This window comes from Somniosus microcephalus, chromosome 1 (genome assembly GCF_052327205.1).
Source record: "Somniosus microcephalus isolate GS21.2 chromosome 1, FLI_Smic_1.0, whole genome shotgun sequence".
Lineage (NCBI taxonomy): Eukaryota > Metazoa > Chordata > Chondrichthyes > Squaliformes > Somniosidae > Somniosus > Somniosus microcephalus.
In genome coordinates, this window is record NC_140987.1 from 21,658,912 (window position 1) to 21,678,905 (window position 19,994).

Here is a 19,994-nt window from a genome sequence, read left to right on the forward strand (position 1 = left end):
CAGGTGCCGGAACAAGGCCCGCTCCATCATCCAGGACCCCAATCACCCTGGGCACAAACTGTTCTCCCTCCTGCGGTCCGGACGTTGGTACCACAGCATCCGAACCAGGACCAGCAGGTTTAAGAACAGTTTCTATCCACAGGCAGTGCGCCTACTGAACTGCTAACCGCACTGCCCCACATATTATAGTTATATGTTTATGTAAATATATATATTATACTTATATTACCATACATTTATCATATTACATTACTATTATTTCCAGTGGTAATTGAGGCTTTTTTGCACTATTCATCATATCCTGCAACTTGGACTGTTATTGCTATACTTTCTGCTTATTTGCTTATTGTTTTTATTTATACTTGTTTTTATTTTTTGCTTTTATATTTATATGCTTGTATTGTGGGAGTGAGTGGGGAGTAAGCATTCCATTGTACAGGTAGACTACCCTTTATCCGGACTTCCGAAAACCGAAACCCTCTAAAAACCGAAGGTTTTTTCGTTCAGCGTAAGTTGGGCGTACGAACGAAAAAACCTTCGGTTTTTAGAGGGTTCCGGTTTCGGAAGTTTGGATAAAGGGTAAGTCGTGCGCACGACCCCCCCGCGGACCCCGCTGGCCCCGACAACCGCCGACCCCGCCAACCCCTCCGCGGACCCCGACAACCGCCGACCCCGCCAGCCCCCCCGCGGACCCCGACAACCGCCGACCCCGCCAGCCCCCCCGCGGACCCCGCCAACTGCCGACCCCGCCAGCCCCAACAACCGCCAGCCCCCCCCGGCCCCGCCAACCGCTGACCCCGCCAGCCCCGCCAACCGCCGACCCCCCCGCGGACCCCGCCAACCGCCGACCCCCCCGCGTACCCCGCCGGCCCCGACCCCCGCCGACCCCGACTGACTTACGCTGAGCGTCAGTGTAAGTCGTGCGCACGACCCCCCCGCGGACCCACCTTCCGAAATCCGAAATTCTCCTTTATCCGAAATTCGGCTGGTCCCGAGGTTTTCGGATAAAGGATAGTCTACCTGTACTAGTTACATATGGCAATAAAATGATCTTGACTCTTGAAAAACAGGATTATCTGGTCATTATCACATTGCTGTTTGTGGGAGCTTGCTGTGGCAGCCACTTTCCATAACTCGGGAGCCTACTGTCAACAAGGGCAGACGTGCCAGTGCTGCCTTTGGTCACCTGAGGAAGAGATTGTTTGATGACCAGGACCTCAAACCTGGCACTAAGCTCATGGTCTACAGAGCAGCAGTGATACCCGCCCTGCTGTATGCCTCAGAGACATGGACCATGTACAGCAGGCACCTCAAAGCAGTGGAGAGGTACCACCAACGCTGCCTCCGCAAGATCCTGCAAATCCATTGGCAGGATAGGCGCACCAACGTCAGTGTTCTCGCTCAGGCCAACGTCCCCAGCATCGAAGCTTTGACCACGCTCGATCAGCTCCGATGGACGGATCACATTGACTGCATGCCCAATACGAGACTCCCAAAACAAGCGCTCTACTCGGAGCTCCGGCATGGCAAGAGAGCCCCAGGTGGGCAGAGGAAAGGCTTCAAGGACACCCTCAAAGCCTCCTTGAAAAAGTGCAACATCCCCACCGACACCTGGGAATCCCTGGCCCAAGACCGCACAAAGTGGAGGAGAAGCATCCGGGAAGGCGCCGAACACCTCGTGTCTCTTCGCCGGAAGCAAGCGGAAGCCAAGCGCAGGCAGCGCACGTCAACCCAAGCACCCCACCCACCCGTCCCTTCAACCATCGTCTGCCCCACCTGTGACAGAGACTGTGGGTCCCGCATTGGACTAATCAGTCACCTGCGAGCTCATTTTTAATGTGGAAGCAAGTCATCCTCGTTTCCGAGGGACTGCCTAAGAAGAGAAGCTGTGCCCCAATTGGCATCCTGCGTTTCGAACATTACAAAAGTGACTCCACTTAAAAAAAAAGTACTTCAGTGGTTGTGAAGCGCTTTGAGACGTCTGGTGGTCGTATAAATGCAAGTTTTTTTCTTTCAGGTACAAGTTTCCTTCCACACCACAGGGCAATGGCTCTGCACTCACCTCAAGCAGCCCGCCTTCTCATGGGCCGCCTTTGATTGGTCGGCGCAGCCGTCACTCACGACTTTCGGCGCCAAGCTGCGGTTTTGCTCACGCGGCCAGGCCAGCCCCGCCCCACCCCACCCCCAAAGGCCGGCCGGCCGCCGATTGGTCGCTGGAGCCATCAATCGGTTCGGGAGTGCCTGATCACCTTTGGACGCACTTTTATTCCGTCCCGCCCCCCAAAACCATGGTCCGATCGCCGATTGGTCAGTAGGGCCTTCAATCGGGTTGAGGGGCGGAGCAAGCGGCACCGCCTTCTGGATCGTTTTTGTCCTATCCTGTCCCGCCCCTAGTCCAATATCATTGGTCTAAACGACAAAATAGCGACCGACGATTGGTCAGTTGGCCCATCAATCAACCTGGCGGACGGGGCGGGGCAATCGGTGCCGGCTATTTTTTTATTCTGTCCCGCCCCCGTCCAATATCATTGCTGTAAAGATCAAAGACCGCTGGCCGGTTGGTCAGTAGGGCCATCAATCGGGTGAAGGGGGCGGGACAGGCGAAGACGTCAGGTTCGGCTGTCCCAGCCTGTCCCGCCCCCCACTCCAATATCATTGGCCTAAAAGGCCAGAGACTGATCGCTGATTGATCAGTCGAGCCGTCAATCGGGTTGACGGGGCGGGGCAGGCGCTGCCGTCAGGTTAGGTTGCAGGGGACGGATGGTGGGATTTTTTTCCTCAGCAAGATGGCGGTGGACGCCGAGTTTGGCGACAGCCGGCGGTTCGGCGGGTGTGTGCGTTGCGGGTAGAAGCCCTGCTCCCGCCTGCCTGCACCGACACCCAGCGCTGGTCTCGGTGTGTTTGGTTGTCGAATTAAAATTCCCTTTGTAAGGGGTCAGGTTACCGAGCTCCTTTCCTCTTTTCCCCCCGCAATATTCTCTCTCTCTCTCTCTCTCTCTCGCTCCCTAATAAAATGGCAACCATGGAGAAACTGATGAAGGCCTTCGAGTCACTAAAGTCATTCCAGCAAGGACCGTCCAGCGAGGAGCCGGGACAGAAACAGTGAGTAAACAGAGCCTGAAAACCGAAAGAGAGACACTCAAATATACGCACACACACAAACACACTGACACACTCAAATATGCACGCACAAAAACACATGCAAATATACACAAAAACACAGTGACACACACTGACATACACACAAGCACACTGACAAACAGTGACATTCAAATATACTGAAAAACACACTGACACACTCAAATATACACACACACAAACACACTGACGCTCAAATATACACACACACACAAAAACGCACACCACACACAAAAACACACTGACACACATACAAACATTGACAAACACACCGATGCACTTGTGTGCATGTGTGTGCACATTCATACTCAAACACAGGCATACACAAGTACATTCACTCAAATATAATGACACAAATATACACATGAAAACATACATTCTCATACACTGACACACGCATCTTCACATGTACACATACATACACACAAATGTGTGCACACGTACTTGGATGCATACAAATATGAACACACACACACTAACTAACTAACTAACTAACTACATGCACCTACAGATACACAAACGCAAGTTACAGTTCCTGGGAGTCTGAAGGGGGTTCCAGGGAGTCTGGGAGGTGATCCGGTTTCTGTTCCTTAGTCATCTGATTTCTATATTTATTGACATGTCTGTTGCGGTGCTGCATGCAAGATGTTTTCCCCATTGATGGCACCATTTTCCTTTGGGTAGCCGATGCTTGCATTGGCTGGGGAGGGGAGGAGAGGATGGAGAGCAAAAAAAGGAACTGCAGATGCTATAAAACTTAAAACAAAACAGAACATGCTGTAAACGCTCAGTAGGTCAGTCAGCACCAGTGACGAGAGCATAAACAAATTAAAGTCTGATGCAGGCCCTACATCTGAAACGTTACCTTGTCCTGTACTCTTCACGGATGCTGACTGATTTGCTGAGTGTTTCTGGTAATTTTTTTTGTTATTGCTATCTTTAGTATATTGGTTTTCCTGGAATTGCATCAATATTTGAAGGTGCTCCTGATTGAAAACTGCTGGTTCATAGGTCTGACACAAAATAGGGGCAGGGAGGTGGGGATCCAATGGGAAGTGGCGGAGACAGAAATATTTTGTATCTGTCTTCACGGTAGAAGACACTAATAACATCCCAATAATGGATAATCAAGGGACCACTGGGAGGGGGGAACTAAAGACAATCACTAAGGAAATAGTACTTGGTAAAATAATGGGACTAAAAGACAAGTCCCCTGGACCAGATGGCCTGCATCCCAGGGTCTTAAAAGAAGTGGCTGCAGAGATAGTGGATGCATTAAATGGGTTGCGATATACCAAAATTCCCTGGACTCTGAAGAGGTCCCAGCGGATTGGAAAACCGCAAATGTAATACCCCTATTTAAGAAAGGAGGGAGACAGAAAGCAGGAAACTACAGACCAGTTAGCCTAACATCTGTCGTTGGAAAAATGCTGGAGTCCTTCATTAAGGAAGCAGTAGCAGGGCATTTGGAAAATCATAATGCAGTCAAGCAGAGTCAGCATGGTTTTATGAAAGAGAAATCATGTTTAACAAACTTACTGGAGTTCTTTGAGGAGGTACTGAGCAGGGTGGAGAAAGGGGAACCAGTGGATGTGGTGTATTTAGATTTCCAGAAGGCATTCGATAAGGTACCACATGAAAGGTTACTGCAATAGAGCTCACGGAATTGGGGGTAATATATTAACGTAGCTAGAGAATTGGCTAACTAACAGAAAGCAGAGGGTCGGGATAAATGGGTCATTTTCCGGTTGGTAAACGGTAACTAGTGGGGTGCCAGAGGGATCGGTGCTGGGGCCTCAACTATTTTCAATCTGCAGGAAACCCTTGTTTAAACGGCACCTAAATATCCGGAATTCTCTATTAACCGGCAAAATTCATACTCTGAAAACAACACCTCAATAACTGGAAATGTTGTCGAGTCAGAGTCTCCTGTGGTGGCCGAGTTAGTCAGTGGGGGTAGTTCTCCAAACTGCCATTACTCGGCTTCTTGGCGCTGTCGGAAGTCCGAACACCTCAATAAGAGGAGTCTGACTCTCCCGCAGTGTAGGTGAGTACCCAATTACTGTATACTGTGCATTTCTTGATTTTTTTAAAGTTTTGTTTGTTAAAAATAGCCTCAGTAGATAACCCTCTCCGTCATCCGTAATTTTTAATCAACCGGCACCATCCCGGTCCCGTCGGTGCCGGATACCGAAGAGTCTCCTGTACATTAATGACTTGGATGAAGGGACCGAGTGTAATGCAGCTGAGTTTGCGGATGATACAAAGATGGGTGGGAAAGCAAGTTGTGCAGAGGATTCAAAGAATCTGCAAAGGGATATAGACAGGCTAAGTGTGTGGGCAAACATTTTGCAGATGGAGTATAATGTGGGAAAGTGCAAGGTTATACACTTTGGCAGGAAAAAAAAACCAAAAACATTATTATTTAAATGGAGAGAGATTAGAAAATGCTACAGTTCAGAGGGACCTGGGGGTCCTTGTGCATGAAACACAAAAAGTTAGCATGCAGGTAAAGCAAGTAATCAAAAAGGCAAATGGAATGTTGGCCCTGATTGCAAGGGGGTTGGAGTATGAAAGCAGCTGTACAGGGTATTGGTGAGACCACACCTGGAGTACTGCATACAGTTTTAGTCTCTTTATTTAAGGAAGGATATACTTGCATTGGAGGCAGTTCAGAGACGATTCACTTGGTCAATTCCAGAGATGAGGGGGTTGACTTATGAGGAAAGGTTGAGCAGGCTGAGCCTATACTCATTGGAATTTAGAAGAATGAGAGGGTATCTTATTGAAACATATAAGATACTGAGGGGGCTCGACAAGGTAGACGCAGAGAGGATGTTTCCCCTTGTGGGGAAATCTAGAACTCGGGGGCACAGTTTTAGAATAAAGGATCGCCCTTTTAGAACTGAGATGAGGAGGAATTTCTTCTCTGATGGTCGTAAATCTGTGGAATTCTCTACCCCAGAGAGCTGTGGAGGCTGGGTCATTGAATACATTGAAGGTGGAGATAGACAGATTTTTGCAAGGTAAGGGAGTGAAGGGTTATGGGGAGCTTTGAGCTCAAGATCAGCCATGATCTTATTGAATGGCGGAGCAGGCTCGTGGGGCCAAGTGGCCTATTCCTGCTCCTATTTCTTATGTTCAATAGCACAGATATTTTTTCTAAAGGTGGAGACTTTTATAAATAGCTGGCTAATGGATTTAAAAAGAAAGAAAGTTGCATTCCTATAGTGCCTTTCACAACCACCAGATGTCCAGAAGCATCCTGAGATATCCGCGCTCCTCTATTTCTGCCCGCTTGAGCATCCCTGATTCTAATCGCTCAGCCTTTGGTGGCCGTGCCTTCTGTTGTCTAGGCCCTAAGCTCTGGAATTCCCTCCCTAAACCTGTCCGCCTCTCTACCTCTCTTTCCTCCTTTGACGCTCCTTAAAACCTACCTCTTTGACCAAGCTTTTGGTCCCCTGCCCTAATTTATCCTTATGTGGATCGGTGTCAAATTTTTTGTCTTAAAATACTCCTGTGCAGCGCCTTGGGATGTTTTACTATGTTAAAGGCGCTATATAAATACAAGTTGTTTACAGCCAATGAAGTACTTCTTGAAGTGGAGTCGCTGTTGTAATGTAGAAAACGTGGCAGCCAATTTGCGCACAGCAAGCTCCCACAAACAACAATGTGATGATCAGATAATCTGTTTTTCAGTGATGTTGATTGAGGGATAAATATTGGTCAGGACACCGGGGAGAACTCCCCTGCTCCTCTTCGAAATAGTGGCCATGGGATTTTTTACGTCCACCCGAGAGCAGAAGGATCCTCGGTTTAACGTCTCATCCTAAAGACGGCACCTCCGACAGTGCAGCACTCCCTCAGCACTGCACTGGGAGTGTCGGCCTAGATTTTTGTGCTCCACTCAGTCAATAGTACAGATTTTTTTAATTTTTAAAAAATTTTTTTTATATAAAAACGGCTGGAAAGGGGTGGAAGGTGCTACATAATCAGTGGAGCTCAGGTTGTGGAAAGTGGCGTGGGTGGTGGGATATTAGGATGGGATCCTCCAACCACACCACCCCACCCCACCTCATCAGCACTTGCTCAGCAGCTGTACCATTACATTTTCCATTGGAACTGTCACTCAGCAGCTGTGTGAGATACTGACTTGTGCGTTCAGCCTTTGGGGGGAAGAAGAATTTTAATCAAGAATTTCCACTTGCCCAGTGTGAGAGAAGTAGGCCCCAGGCCGTGGAGCTGGCGACGGTGAAGAGGAGGCCGAATTGGAGCATTCACATCCCGACGATGTGTTCGGCGAGTCGGGCGGAGGAGCGCAGCGCAACGAGCAGCAGCAGACTCGCGACACGCTGCAGCACGTCGGCCGGCAGCTCCATTTCGGGTAACTCGCAGTCCGGATGGGAGGAGGGGAGCCGGGCATGGTGGCCAGAGCGGGAGAAGCAGGCCACCACACGTGGAGCCGGCAACAGTGAGGAGGAGGAGGCCGCGGTGAAGAGGAGGACGGAGCGGCTGAGGGACATCGTGCTCCCACTGCCACGGGAAGCCATTGTATTGACTCTGAACGCGGCGCTGTATGTATAGCTGACGCGTCCCCACGGGGAACAAGCATTCCATTGTACTTGTTACATATGGCAAATAAATCTAATCTGAATCTGTTCAGTCACCTCGTCAAACCTGCCCTGTTCTCTCTTTTTGCACTGGGTGCGATTTTAAAAAGGGACGTTTGCAAAAGCAAAATACTGCGGATGGCTGGAAATCTGAAATAAAAACAGAAAATGCTGGCAATACTCAGCAGGCCAGGCAGCATCTGTGGAGAGAGAAACAGAGTTAACGTTTCAGGTCGGCGACCCTTCGTCCGAACTGGAGAAAGTTACAGATTTTAAGCAAGTACAGGGGGAGGGAGGAAAGAACAAAAGGGAAGGTCTGTGATCGGGTGGATGGCAGGAGAGATTAAATGGCAAAAGGGATGATGGTGTGAGGTAGAAGGAGATGGTGATGGGACAAGTGAAGAAACAAAGGATGGGTCTAGAGGAGGTGTAAATGGGAATGGCGTCTGGAAAAAATGGGGGCAGTGGTTATGATCTGAAATTGTTGAACTCCGTGTTGGGTCCGGAAGGCTGTGAAGTATCTAATCGAAAGATGAGGTGCTGGTCCTCGAGCTTGCGTTGAGCTTCATGGGAAACATGTAGGAGGCTGAGGTCCGAGTGGGAGTGTAGCAAAGAATTAAAGTGACAGGCGACCGGAAGCTCGGGGTCACGCTTGAGGACTGAACGGAGGAGTTTTGCAAAGCGGTGTTTGCATTTTTGGTGTTGTCTGTAGATGGATAAGGACAATATTGTTGAGAATAAATTTACTGGAATTTTAGGGGTGGTGGGGGCAGAAACATAAAAAGTTGAAGTTTATGAAACTGGGGAGAATGTCCGCTGACGAGACAATTCCCAACTTCAGTTTTGTTCATTGCCTGCATTTGATAGTGTAGCTTGGTGCGCTCTGTAGACGGCAGCTGAAGTGGGATGGTTTATTGTAAGTGCTGCTTGCTCCTGCTGATCAATCCTGGGCAACAATAGTCGTTGCACTCCAGCCATTGTGTGAAGCACTTTGAGACCAGATAAGGTGCTATAGATAGAACTACAATTATTATTGTTTGTTTCCAGTTGTGCATTATTTAAAAACGTTAAAAGTCTTGCAAGGTAAGTTTTTTTCCAGGACCATAATTTTTGATGGCTTTTTAAAAATACCGGTTTGAATAAATATAGCCCGATTCTGCAAGTGCAGCCATAGAGTCATAGAGTTTTACAGCACAGAAAGAGGCCCTTCGGCCCATCGTGTCTGCGCCGCCCATCCATCCCTGTCCAGTCTAATCCCATTTTCCAGCATTTGGTCCATAGCCTTGTATGCAATGGCATTTCAAGTGCTCATCCAAATGCTTCTTGAATGTTGTGAGGGTTCCTGCCTCCACCACCCTTTCAGGCATTGAGTTCCACATTCCAACCACCCTCTGGGTGAAAAAGTTCCTCCTCAAATCCCCTCTAAATCTCCTGCCCCTTACCCTGAATCTATGCCCCCTTGTTATTGACCCCCCCACTAAGGGGAAAAGTTCCTCGTTATCTACCCTATCTATGCCCCTCATTATTTTGTACACCTCAATCAGGTCCCCCCTCAGCCTTCTCTGCTCCAAGGAAAACAACTCCAGCCTGTCCAGCCTCTCTTCATAGCTGAGGCGCTCCATCCCAGGTAACATCCTGGTGAATCTTCTCTGCACCCTCTCCAAAGCAATCACATCCTTCCTATAGTGAGGCGACCAGAACTGCACACAGTACTCCAGCTGTGGCCTCACCAGCGTTTTGTACAGCTCCATCATAACATCCCTGCTCTTATATTCTATGCCTCGGCTAATGAAGGCAAGTATCCCATATGCCTTTTTAACCACCTTATCTACCTGTTCCGCTGCCTTCAGGGATCTATGTACATGTACACCAAGGTCCCTCTGACCCTCTGTACTTCCTAGGGTCCTACCACTCATTGTGTATTCCCTTGCCTTATTTGTCCGTCCAAAATGCATCACCTCGCACTTTTCAGGGTTAAATTCCATTTGCCACTTTTCCGCCCATCTGACCAACCCGTTTATATCGTCCTGTAGCCTGAGGCTTTCCTCCTCGCAATTTACCACCCCACCAATTTTCGTGTCATCTGCGAACTTACTGATCATACCTTTTACATTTTCATCCAAATCATTTATGTAGATCACAAACAATAAGGGACCCAGCACCGATCCCTGAGGTACCCCACTGGACACAGGCTTCCAGTCACAAAAGCAACCTTCGACCATCACCCTCTGCCTCCTGCCACTCAGCCAGTTTAGGATCCAACGCGCCAAGGCACCCTGGATCCCATGGGCTCTTACCTTCTTGACCAGTCTCCTATGCGGGACTTTGTCAAAAGCTTTACTGAAGTCCATGTACACCACATCCACAGCATTTCCCTCATCCACCCCACTAGTCACCCCCTCGAAAAATTCGATCAGATTTGTTAGACATGATTTACCCTTAACAAAGCCATGCTGACTATCCCCGATTAATCCTTGCCTCTCCAAGTGGAGATTAATTTTGTCCCTCAGAATTTTTTCCAATAATTTCCCCACCACAGATGTTAGACTCACTGGCCTGTAATTCCCTGGTTTATCCCTGCTACCCTTCTTGAATAATGGTACTACGTTAGCTGTTCTCCAGTCCTCTGGTACATCCCCTGTGGCCAGAGAGGTTCTGAAAATTAGTGTCAGAGCCCCTGCAATCTCCTCCCTTGCCTCCCACAGCAGCCTGGGATACATCTCGTCCGGGCCTGGGGATTTATCCACTTTTTGGCCCGCTAAAACCGCTAGCACCTCCTCCCTCTCGATGCTAATATGTTCAAGTATGTCACAGTCCCCTTGCCCGATTTCTATGTCTGCATCGTCTTTCTCCATAGTGAACACAGATGCAAAAAATTCATTTAAAACCCCGCCTACATCCTCTGGCTCTACACACAGATTGCCACTTTGGTCCCTAATGGGCCCTACCCTTTCCCTGGTTATCCTCTTGCCCTTAATATACTTATAAAACATCTTAGGATTTTCCTTTATTTTGCTCGCCAGTGTTATTTCATGGCCCCTCCTCGCCCTCCTAATTTCTTTTTTAAGTATGCCCCTGCACTTTTTATACTCCTCTAGGGCTTCTTCTGTCTTTAGTCTTTTGTAACTGCCAAAAGCCCCCCTCTTATTTCTAATGCATTTTTGTATATCCCTTGTCATCCAAGGTTCCCTTTGCTTGTTGGTCCCACCCTTGACCTTTACAGGAGCATGTTGGCGTTGTACTCTCTCTATTTCCCTTCTGAAAGTCTCCCACTGTTTTGATGTGGATTTTCCTATAAGCAGCTGCTCCCAGTCCACTTTGGCCAGATCCTGCCTTATCATATTAAAATCGGCCTTCCCCCAAGCCGTGCTTGTTTGTAAATCTGTTTGGCAAGTGGATGTAATACACTACTACAGTGCCTGGTGTCAGTAATAATAGATACTGGGGAGTGAGACACAACTGCATTCAGAGTTCAGGTAACCCTGTGAGAAATATAAGTGGCATTACTACCATTAGCTCATGTCCAGTATTATCATTTATTACTGATATTTTTTGCTTAATTGGGAATTGGGCTTTATTCTTTGCAGGAGCTAGATACTTGGAATGTTTGCTCATGCTTGTTAGGAAGATGAATGGTGTGTGTGGATGTGATGTAGCCTTAAGGGTATAACCACTATTGACACCTCACCAGAGTCTTAACATTGCTGTATCACAAGTGCCCTGCATGTAGAGTTTATCAATAGCATAGATTTTATTGGAAAATTGATTGCAGGATTAAAGGATCTCTTGCAGCTTTGCCTGCTGGCCTGGGGGGGAAGGAGGAATCAGTCTTCAAACAGTCTGTTAAATAGTGTCACCTTGATTTTTGCATGTTGTCTGGTGTTCTGTAACCAACCGCAGTGATTGAGATAATTTCATTTGCTGTCACTCGAACATTCGGATCTGCACAGGAGGGAGACCCAATACCGAGGCTCGTAAGGATGTTATTCTGAATAGTTCAGTTGATTCTTGGCAAGGCCTTTTCCATTATCAATAGGTGCATGGAGTACTGAGTGACTAAGAGGCATTCACTAACTCAAGCCATCAAGGCCATTACCTCCAGAGTCCATGTATGATTATTCTATCATGGATGTCTTTTCTCCCCCCCACCACCCACATCCTTATTGTGTACTCACGTTTACCTTGGGGAAAGTGGAGATGAAAGTAACTTCTTCAACTCGTGTATATAGATTTGAGCACAAAAATCCAGGCTGACATTCCAGTGCAGTGCTGAGGGAGTGCCACACTGTCGGAGGTGCCATCTTTAAGATGAGACGTTAAACCGAGGCCCTGTCTGCGTGCTCAAGTGCATGTAAAAGATCCCACGGCCACTCTTTCGAAGAAGAGCAGGGGAGTTATCCCCGGTGTCCTGGCCAATATTTCTCCCTAACCAACAACACAAAATCAGATTATCTGGTCATTATCACATTGCTGTTTGTGGGAGTTGCTGTGTGCAAATTGGCTGCCACGTTTCCTACATTACAACAGTGACTATACTTAAAAAAGTGCTCCATTGGCTGTAAAGCGCTTTGATATGTCCGGTGGTCATGAAAGGTGCTATAGCAATGCAAGTCTTTCTTTAATTTCTTATTGTACACTCGTGTTCACCTTGCGGAAAGTGGAGGCGAAAATAACTTCATCCGCTTGTACATAGTTAATAAAACTCCTGCTCAAACATAGAAACCAAATCTAATCCCTGCAAATGACTTTCAATATGCTGCAAAGTACTTTTACTGCCACCACCCTTCACTGCCTCTTGCACTCTAACGATAAACGCACCAATGGTCTTATGTACTCAGTTTGATTCATATCGTCAGATAAGTGATTTGTCAATGTTTAGTGGGTTTTGTTTTTTAAGTGATAAGGCAGTGGCGTTACTTTTTAATTGGAGCGAGTTAATGTGGAGAAGATGCAATTTTTGCCAGCCTCACTTAAATTGTTCAGAGTTATAGGAAGTAATCCCAGATATTTCCAGAACTTGCATTCTGAATGTTTTAAATTCTGGCGCCCAGTAAGAGAGTGACTCCTTAAATCGCTTGCTATTGTGTTAAAATTGCTCCGAAAATGAAGATAGAACGTAGTTCCTATTAATGGGCAACGTGGTTGACTCATAACTACTCTCTGAAGGGGTCCAGCAAGCCACTTGATTGTATCAAACTGCTATCAGCACTTCATAGAATCATAGAAATTTACAGCACAGAAGGAGGCCATTCGGCCCATCGTGTCTGTGCTGGCCGAAAAAGAGCTCTCCACCCTAATCCCACTTTCCAGCTCTTGGTCCGTAGCCTTGTAGGTTACGGCACTTCAAGTGCATATCCAAGTACTTTTTAAATGTGATGAGGGTTTCTGCCTCTACCACCCTTTCAGGCAGTGAGTTCCAGACCCCCACCGCCCTCTGGGTGAAACAAATTCTCCAACTCCCCTCTAATCCTTCTACCAATTACTTTTTAAATCTATGCCCCCTGGTTATTGACCTCTCTGCTAAGGGAAATAGGTCCTTCCTATCCACTCTATCTAGGCTCCTCATAATTTTATACACCTCAATCAAGTCTCCCCTCAGCCGCCTCTGTTCCAAAGAAAACAACCCCAGCCTATCTAATCTTTCCTCTGATGTGCCATCAATTACTCAAAAGACTGAGGTTGAGCGAGTAACAATCAGGCTTTTATTAACTAAAGAATGAAGGTCTTGTCTCGAGTGGTCGACCCATCCAGAATACTAAGGGACTGGGAGGTAGTCACTTATATACCTGGAATAGTGGGAGGAGTCAGCCGAGGCATGTCCAGACCTGTACCTAGTGGAATACACATACCTCTACAGACAGGTATAACAGTGGTTTACCACATTCACCCCTTGTTTAAAAATGAGTCCGGCGGGGTGAAGTGTATTTAAAAGTTTGTGTATTGGAGTCTCTCCGGAGGTCTTGTCTGCCGCTGTGATCGACGTGGCGACGGCAGGGGTGGTGGAGCTTCCGGCGTCGCGTCCCGTGTAGGCTGGGGCCCTGGAGTGTAGTCCTCGTGGGTGACGGTCCAAGGCGAGCCGGCTGCTGGGGTTGGATATCGGGTCGTGGGGGGGGGGGTGGTAATGGGTAGTGGGTTACAGCGGGCCCCGAGGGTGCGAGGTCTCGTATGGAGACTGTGTCCTCCCGCCCGTCCGGGTACGCAATGTAAGCGTACTGGGGGTTGGCGTGGAGGAGGTCGACCCTCTCGACCAGGGGGCCCGTTTTATTGGCCCTCACGTGTCTTCTCAGTAGTACCGGCCCTGGGGACATCAGCCATGGCGGTAACGATGTCCCCGATGTGGACTTCCTTGGGAAGACAAACATTTTCTCGTGAGGGGTGGCAGTGCAGAGCAGTGACCGAATCGAGTGGAGCGCATCGGGGAGCACCTCCTGCCAGCGGGAGGTCGGAAGGCCCCTAGACTTTAAGGCTAGTAGGGCGGCCTTCCAAACTGTCGCATTCTCTCTTTCCACCTGTCCATTCCCCCGGGGGTTGTAACTGGTGGTCCTGCTTGTGGCTATACCCCTAGCGAGCAGGTACTGGCGGAGTTCGTCACTCATAAACGATGAGCCCCGGTCGCTATGGATATAGCTGGGGAAACCGAACAGGGTGAAGAGGCTGTTCAGAGATTTAATGACCGTGGCGCTGGTCATGTCCGAGCAGGGGATAGCGAACGGGAAACGGGAGTACTCGTCAATGATGTTGAGGAAGTACACATTGCGGTCGGAGGAGGGGAGAGGCCCTTTAAAATCGACGCTCAGGCGTTCGAAAGGGCGAGTGGCTTTTATCAGGTGGGCTCTGTCTGGTCTATAAAAGTGCGGTTTGCACTCAGCGCAGACTTGGCAGTTCTTGGTCATGGTCCTGACCTCCTCGATGGAGTAAGGCAGGTTGCGGGCCTTGATGAAGTGGAAGAACCTGGTGACCCCCGGGTGGCAGAGGTCATTGTGGAGGGCCCTCAGCCTATCGATCTGCGCGCTGGCGCAGGTGCCACGCGATAGGGCATCTGGGGGTTCATTGAGCTTCCCAGGCCGGTACAAGATCTTGTAGTTGTAGGTGGAAAGTTCGATTCTCCACCTCAAGATCTTGTCATTTTTGATTTTGCCCCTCTGCTTGTTGTTGAACATAAAAGCAACTGAACGCTGGTCAGTGAGCAGGGTAAATCGTTTTCCGGCCAGGTAGTGCCTCCAATGACGCACAGCCTCCACAATAGCCTGGGCCTCCTTCTCGACCGCGGAGTGTCTGGTCTCCGGGCCCTGGAGGGTTCGTGAGAAGAATGCCACGGGTCTCCCTGCCTGATTAAGGGTGGCGGCCAGAGCGAAGTCGGATGCATCGCTTTCCACCTGGAAGGGGATGGATTCGTCCACTGCGTGCATGGTGGCTTTGGCAATGTCCTCCTTGATGCGGTGGAAGGCCGAGCGGGCCTCTGCCATCAGGGGAAAAGAGGTGGATTTGATCAGCGGACGGGCTTTGTCTGCATAGTAGGGGACCCACTGAGCGTAGTAGGAAAAAAACCCTAGGCACCTCTTCAGGGCTTTTAGGCAGTGGGGCAGTGGGAGTTCCATAAGGGGACGCATCCGGTCCGGGTCGGGACCGATGACCCCGTGTTCCACAACACAGCCAAGGATGGCGAGGCAGTCTGTGCGGAATATGCACTTCTCCTTGTTATATGTCAGGTTCAGGAGTTGGGCGGTGCGGAGGAATTTCTCGAGGTTTGCGTCATGGTCCTGCAAGTCCTGGCCGCAGATGGTCACATTGTCTAGGTAAGGGAAAGTGGCCTGCAGCGCGTTTTGATCGACCATCCGGTCCATCTCCCTTTGGAAGACGGAGACCCCGTTGGTAACGCCGAAGGGAACCCTAAGGAAGTGATCGAGGCGGCCGTTTGCCTCAAAAGCAGTATACTGGCGGTCTTCAGGGCAGATGGGGAGCTGGTGGTACACTGATTTCAGGTCAATGGTCGAAAAGACGCGGTACTGCGTGATCTGGTTGATCATGTCAGCTATGCGGGGGAGTGGGTAGGCGTCCAGCAGGGTGTAGCGGTTTATTGTTTGGCTGTAGTCGATGACCAGGCGTTGTTTCTCGCCAGTCTTAACGACCACAACCTGGGCTCGCCAGGGGCTGGAGCTGCCCTCAATAATCCCCTCCTTCAGGAGCCGCTCCACTTCAGTTTTGATGAAAACCCTGTCCCCGGCACTGTATCGCCTGCTCTTTGTGGCGATGGGCTTACAGTCGGGGGTGAGGTTAGCAAACAGTGGGGTGGAACTCTGAGTGTGAAGAGGTTGCATCTGGTGCGCGGCGGGCAATTTGGAGGCTGCTGGCTGCGGACTGAGTGGGGGGAGGGGGCCACCGTACGCCATCGTAACGCTTTTGAGGTGGCACTGGAAATCCAACCCCAGTAGGATGGCAGCGCAGAGGTCGGGCAGGACCAGGAGTTTAAAATTATTGAATACAGTCCCGTCTACTACTAGTGTCCCCACGCAGTAGCCGCCAATGTCCGCTGACTGGGACTCGGAGGCCATAGAAATCCGCTGGTGCGCAGGCAGGACTGGGAGAGAGCAACGCCGCACTGTGTCGGGGTGGATGAAGCTCTCTGTGCTCCCGGAGTCAAAAAGGCAGTTTATTGCATAGCCGTTTACCTTAACGTCCATTTTGGACCGAGCTAGTTGGTGCGGTCTCGTTTGGTCCAGCGTAACAGAGGCCAGCGTAGGGGTCGGTGTGTCGCTGCGGGTATCAGATGGCGGGGGGGGGGGTTGGCGGTCTGCTGCGTCCCGGCTGGTGTCCAAGATGGCGGCGTCCATGATTCCCATGTGGCTGGAGTCGTCCAAGATGGCTGCTGCTGCGGTGGTTCGCACATGTCTGGGGAGGCCCAAGATGACGGCCCACACGCGGCGCTGCTGGCGTTCGGGGTGGCTTTGGCCTTGCAGACGCTGGCGTAGTGTCCCTTTTTCCCGCAGCCCGAGCAGGTCGCATTCTTTGCCGGGCAGCGCGCTCTGGGGTGTTTGGCCTGGCCACAGAAGTAGCATTTCTGGCCTTGGGATACTGCTGTCTGGCTTTGGGACACTGCTGCGGTAGTTGGGCCGTTGTTGGGCTGTGGCTGGGGTGGCACGGTGCAATGGGGCTGTCCTACCGTGTCCCAGGTTGTCGTTCCCTGCGGCGTCCACGGTGCAGAGGGGTAGGCATCCATGCCCCGGTAGGCTGCGTCCAGCGTTAGTGCGATTTCGGAGGCTTGGTTGAGGTCGCTCTGCTCCAGCAGACGCTGTCGGGTGTAGTTGGACCTGTGGCCCGCTACGAAGGCATCCCGGATCAGTTCCTCCGTGTACTTAGCAGGCGTTACCGCCTTGCACCCACAGGCCCGGCCAAGCACGGACAGTGCTTGGAGGTATTCCTCAGTCGATTCCCCAGGTTGTTGCTTGCGACTCCCCAGGAGGTGCCTGGCGTACACTTCGTTCACAGGGCGCGCGTACTGAGTCTTGAGGAGCTGGAGGGCGTCTGTGTACGAGGTCGCGTCCTGGATGACTGAGTACACTCGGTGGTTCACCTTGGAGATCAGGACAGACAGTTTGTCTGCATCCGTTGTGACCGCAGTGGAGGCAGTCAGGAATGTCTCGAAGCACATGAGCCAGTGAGCAAACTTGGTGGAAGCGTCCACTTCCCGACTGTCCAGGTCCAGGCATGCTGGTGTGAGGATCTTCTCCATTATAAAAATTTAGTTAAAAAAATTGATGCGCCATCAATTACTCAAAAGACTGAGGTTGAGCGAGTAACAATCAGGCTTTTATTAACTAAAGAATGAAGGTCTTGTCTCGAGTGGTCGACCCGTCCAGAATACTAAGGGACTGGGAGGTAGTCACTTATATACCTGGAATAGTGGGAGGAGTCAGCCGAGGCATGTCCAGACCTATACCTAGTGGAATACACATACCTCTACAGACAGGTATAACAGTGGTTTACCACATCCTCATATCTAAAATTCTCCAGTCCTGGCAACATCCTCGTAAATCTCCTCTTTATATTCTCTAGTGCAATCACATCTTTCCTGTAATGTGGTGACCAGAACTGTGTGCGGTACGCTAGCTGTGGGCTAACTAGTGTTTTATACAGTTCAAGCATGAGACCCCCCCCCCCCCCCCATTGCTAATAAAGGTAAGTATCCCGTATGCCACCTTACTTCAAGAAGGCGGCCCACCACCACCACCTTCTCAGGGTAACTCGGGATGGGCAATAAATGCTGAGAATGAATAAGAGGGTAAAAAAGTAACGACGACAAAATATACTTACCAGAGGAATAGCACAGCGCCAGTGCCACGGAATTTTGTTTTATTCGTTCCTGGGATGTAGGCATCGCTGGCAAGGCCAGCATTTATTGCCCATCCCTAATTGTCCTTGAGAAGGTGGTGATGAGCCGCCTCTTGAACTGCTGCAGTCCTTGTGGGGAAGGTGCTGTGCCGTGAGGGAGGGAGTTCCAGGGCTTTGACCCAGCGATGATGAAGGATCGGCGATATACTTCCAAGTCAGGTTGGTGTGTGGCTTGGAGGGGAACTTGGAGGTGATGGTGTTCCCATGTGCCTGCTGTCATATGTCCTTCTCGGCAATGGAGGTCACAGGTTTGAGAGGTGCTGCCGAAGAAGCCGTGGCGAGTTGCTGCAGTGTATCTTGTAGATGGTACACACTGCAGCCACGGTGTGCCGGTGGTGGAGGGAGTGAATGTTTAAGGTGTGATGTAACAAAGGCCAATGCTTCTGATATTCCCCTTCCTCCCATGATGAATGTAGGAAGTCTCAACACCGGTTATAGTCCAACAGCTTTATTTAAAATCACAAGCTTTCGGAGCGCTGCTCCTTCGTCAGGTGAAATGAAGAGAAGCATACAGGCACAGCATATATAGTCAGAGAAAACTGCCAGATGATTACAGGTAATCTTTCTAACTGCCCTTTATCACATCTTGGCAGAGAGATAATCACAGCAATCAAAGGTGTGAATGGTGTCCAAACAGGTCAGTCAGGAAAACATTACATCAAAGAACAATGAGGTGGGGTCACAAGGGGTCAAATGTTGCAGATGCTGGGGTCTGTATGAAAAACAGAAAAAACCCCAAAAAACTTTGCTGGAAATCACAGCAGGTCCGGCCGCATCTGTGCAGCGAGAACAAGCCAACAACGACTCGAGTCTGGATGACTCTACATCAGGTGGGGTTACATGTAGCGTGACATGAACCCAAGATCCCGGTTGAGGCCGTCCTCATGAGTGCGGAACTTGGCTATCAGTTTCTGCTCGACGATTTTGCGTTGTCGTGTGTCTCGAAGGCCGCCTTGGAGAATGCTTACCCGAAGATCGGAGGCTGAATGTCCTTGACTGCTGAAGTGTTCCCCGACTAGGAGGGAACACTCCTGCCTGGTGATTGTTGTGCGGTGTCCGTTCATCCGCTGTTGCAGTGTCTGCATGGTCTCGCCGATGTACCATGCTCCGGGGCATCCTTTCCTGCAACGTATGAGGTAGACAACGTTGGCCGAGTCACGAGAGTATGTACCTGGTGGGTGGTGTCCTCGCGTGTGATGGTATCTCTGTTGATGATCTGGCATGTCTTGCAGAGGTTGCCGTGGCAGGGTTGTGTGGTGGCGTGGTCGCTGTTCTCCTGAAAGCTGGGTAATTTGCTGCGAACGATGGTCTGTTTGAGGTTAGGTGGCTGACCTACTCATCATGGCTCCCATGATGAGTTAGTGATCTTAATGTGACATTATGGAAAGGAGCAAGAACAGGCCTGGTGCTTCTCTATGCGGAAACAAATTGCCCTAGCTCGGGCTCACCAATGCTTCAGTAGCCAGTTTTTGGAGTCATTTGATCTCATCCTTTCAGAATGCCAACTCTACAGCCTTCCCCTTAAAGTTTTAATATGCACCTAAGCAGGCCGCCGCGACTTCAATTTAACGTTTCTTCCAAAAAGACGGCTCTTCTGATAATGCAGCATTGCACCGGTTGTCAGCCTAGTCTTTGTGCTCTCCCGGACAGCCTCCCACCTTACACCCTCCGTAAACTCGAGCTCATCCAAAACTCTGGAAGCACTCAGCAGGTCAGGCAGCATCCGTGGAGAGAGAGAGTCAACGTTTCAGGCCTGTGAGCTTTCGTCATCGACCTGAAACGTTAAATCTGTTTCTCTCTCCATAGATGCTGCCTGACCTGAGTGTTTCCAGCATTTTCTATTTTTATTTCAGATTT

General features: G+C 49.8%; 1 protein-coding gene across 8 annotated transcripts in view; it reads left to right on the top strand.

The window, feature by feature from the left end:
* The first annotated feature begins 2,764 nt into the window (after positions 1 to 2,764).
* Positions 2,765 to 19,994, top strand: part of htt (huntingtin) — a 256,421-nt gene continuing 239,191 nt past the window's right edge. For 4 of the 8 annotated variants that reach the window (XM_085974744.1, XM_085975173.1, XM_085974896.1 and 1 more), the window contains exon 1: positions 2,765 to 3,102. In XM_085974744.1, coding sequence (XP_085830870.1) covers positions 3,014 to 3,102 — 89 coding nt within the window. In that variant the 5' untranslated portion in view covers positions 2,765 to 3,013. The remainder of the gene's footprint in view (positions 3,103 to 19,994) is intronic. The other 4 variants (XM_085974966.1, XM_085975037.1, XM_085975100.1 and 1 more) reach the window with 1 other exon arrangement.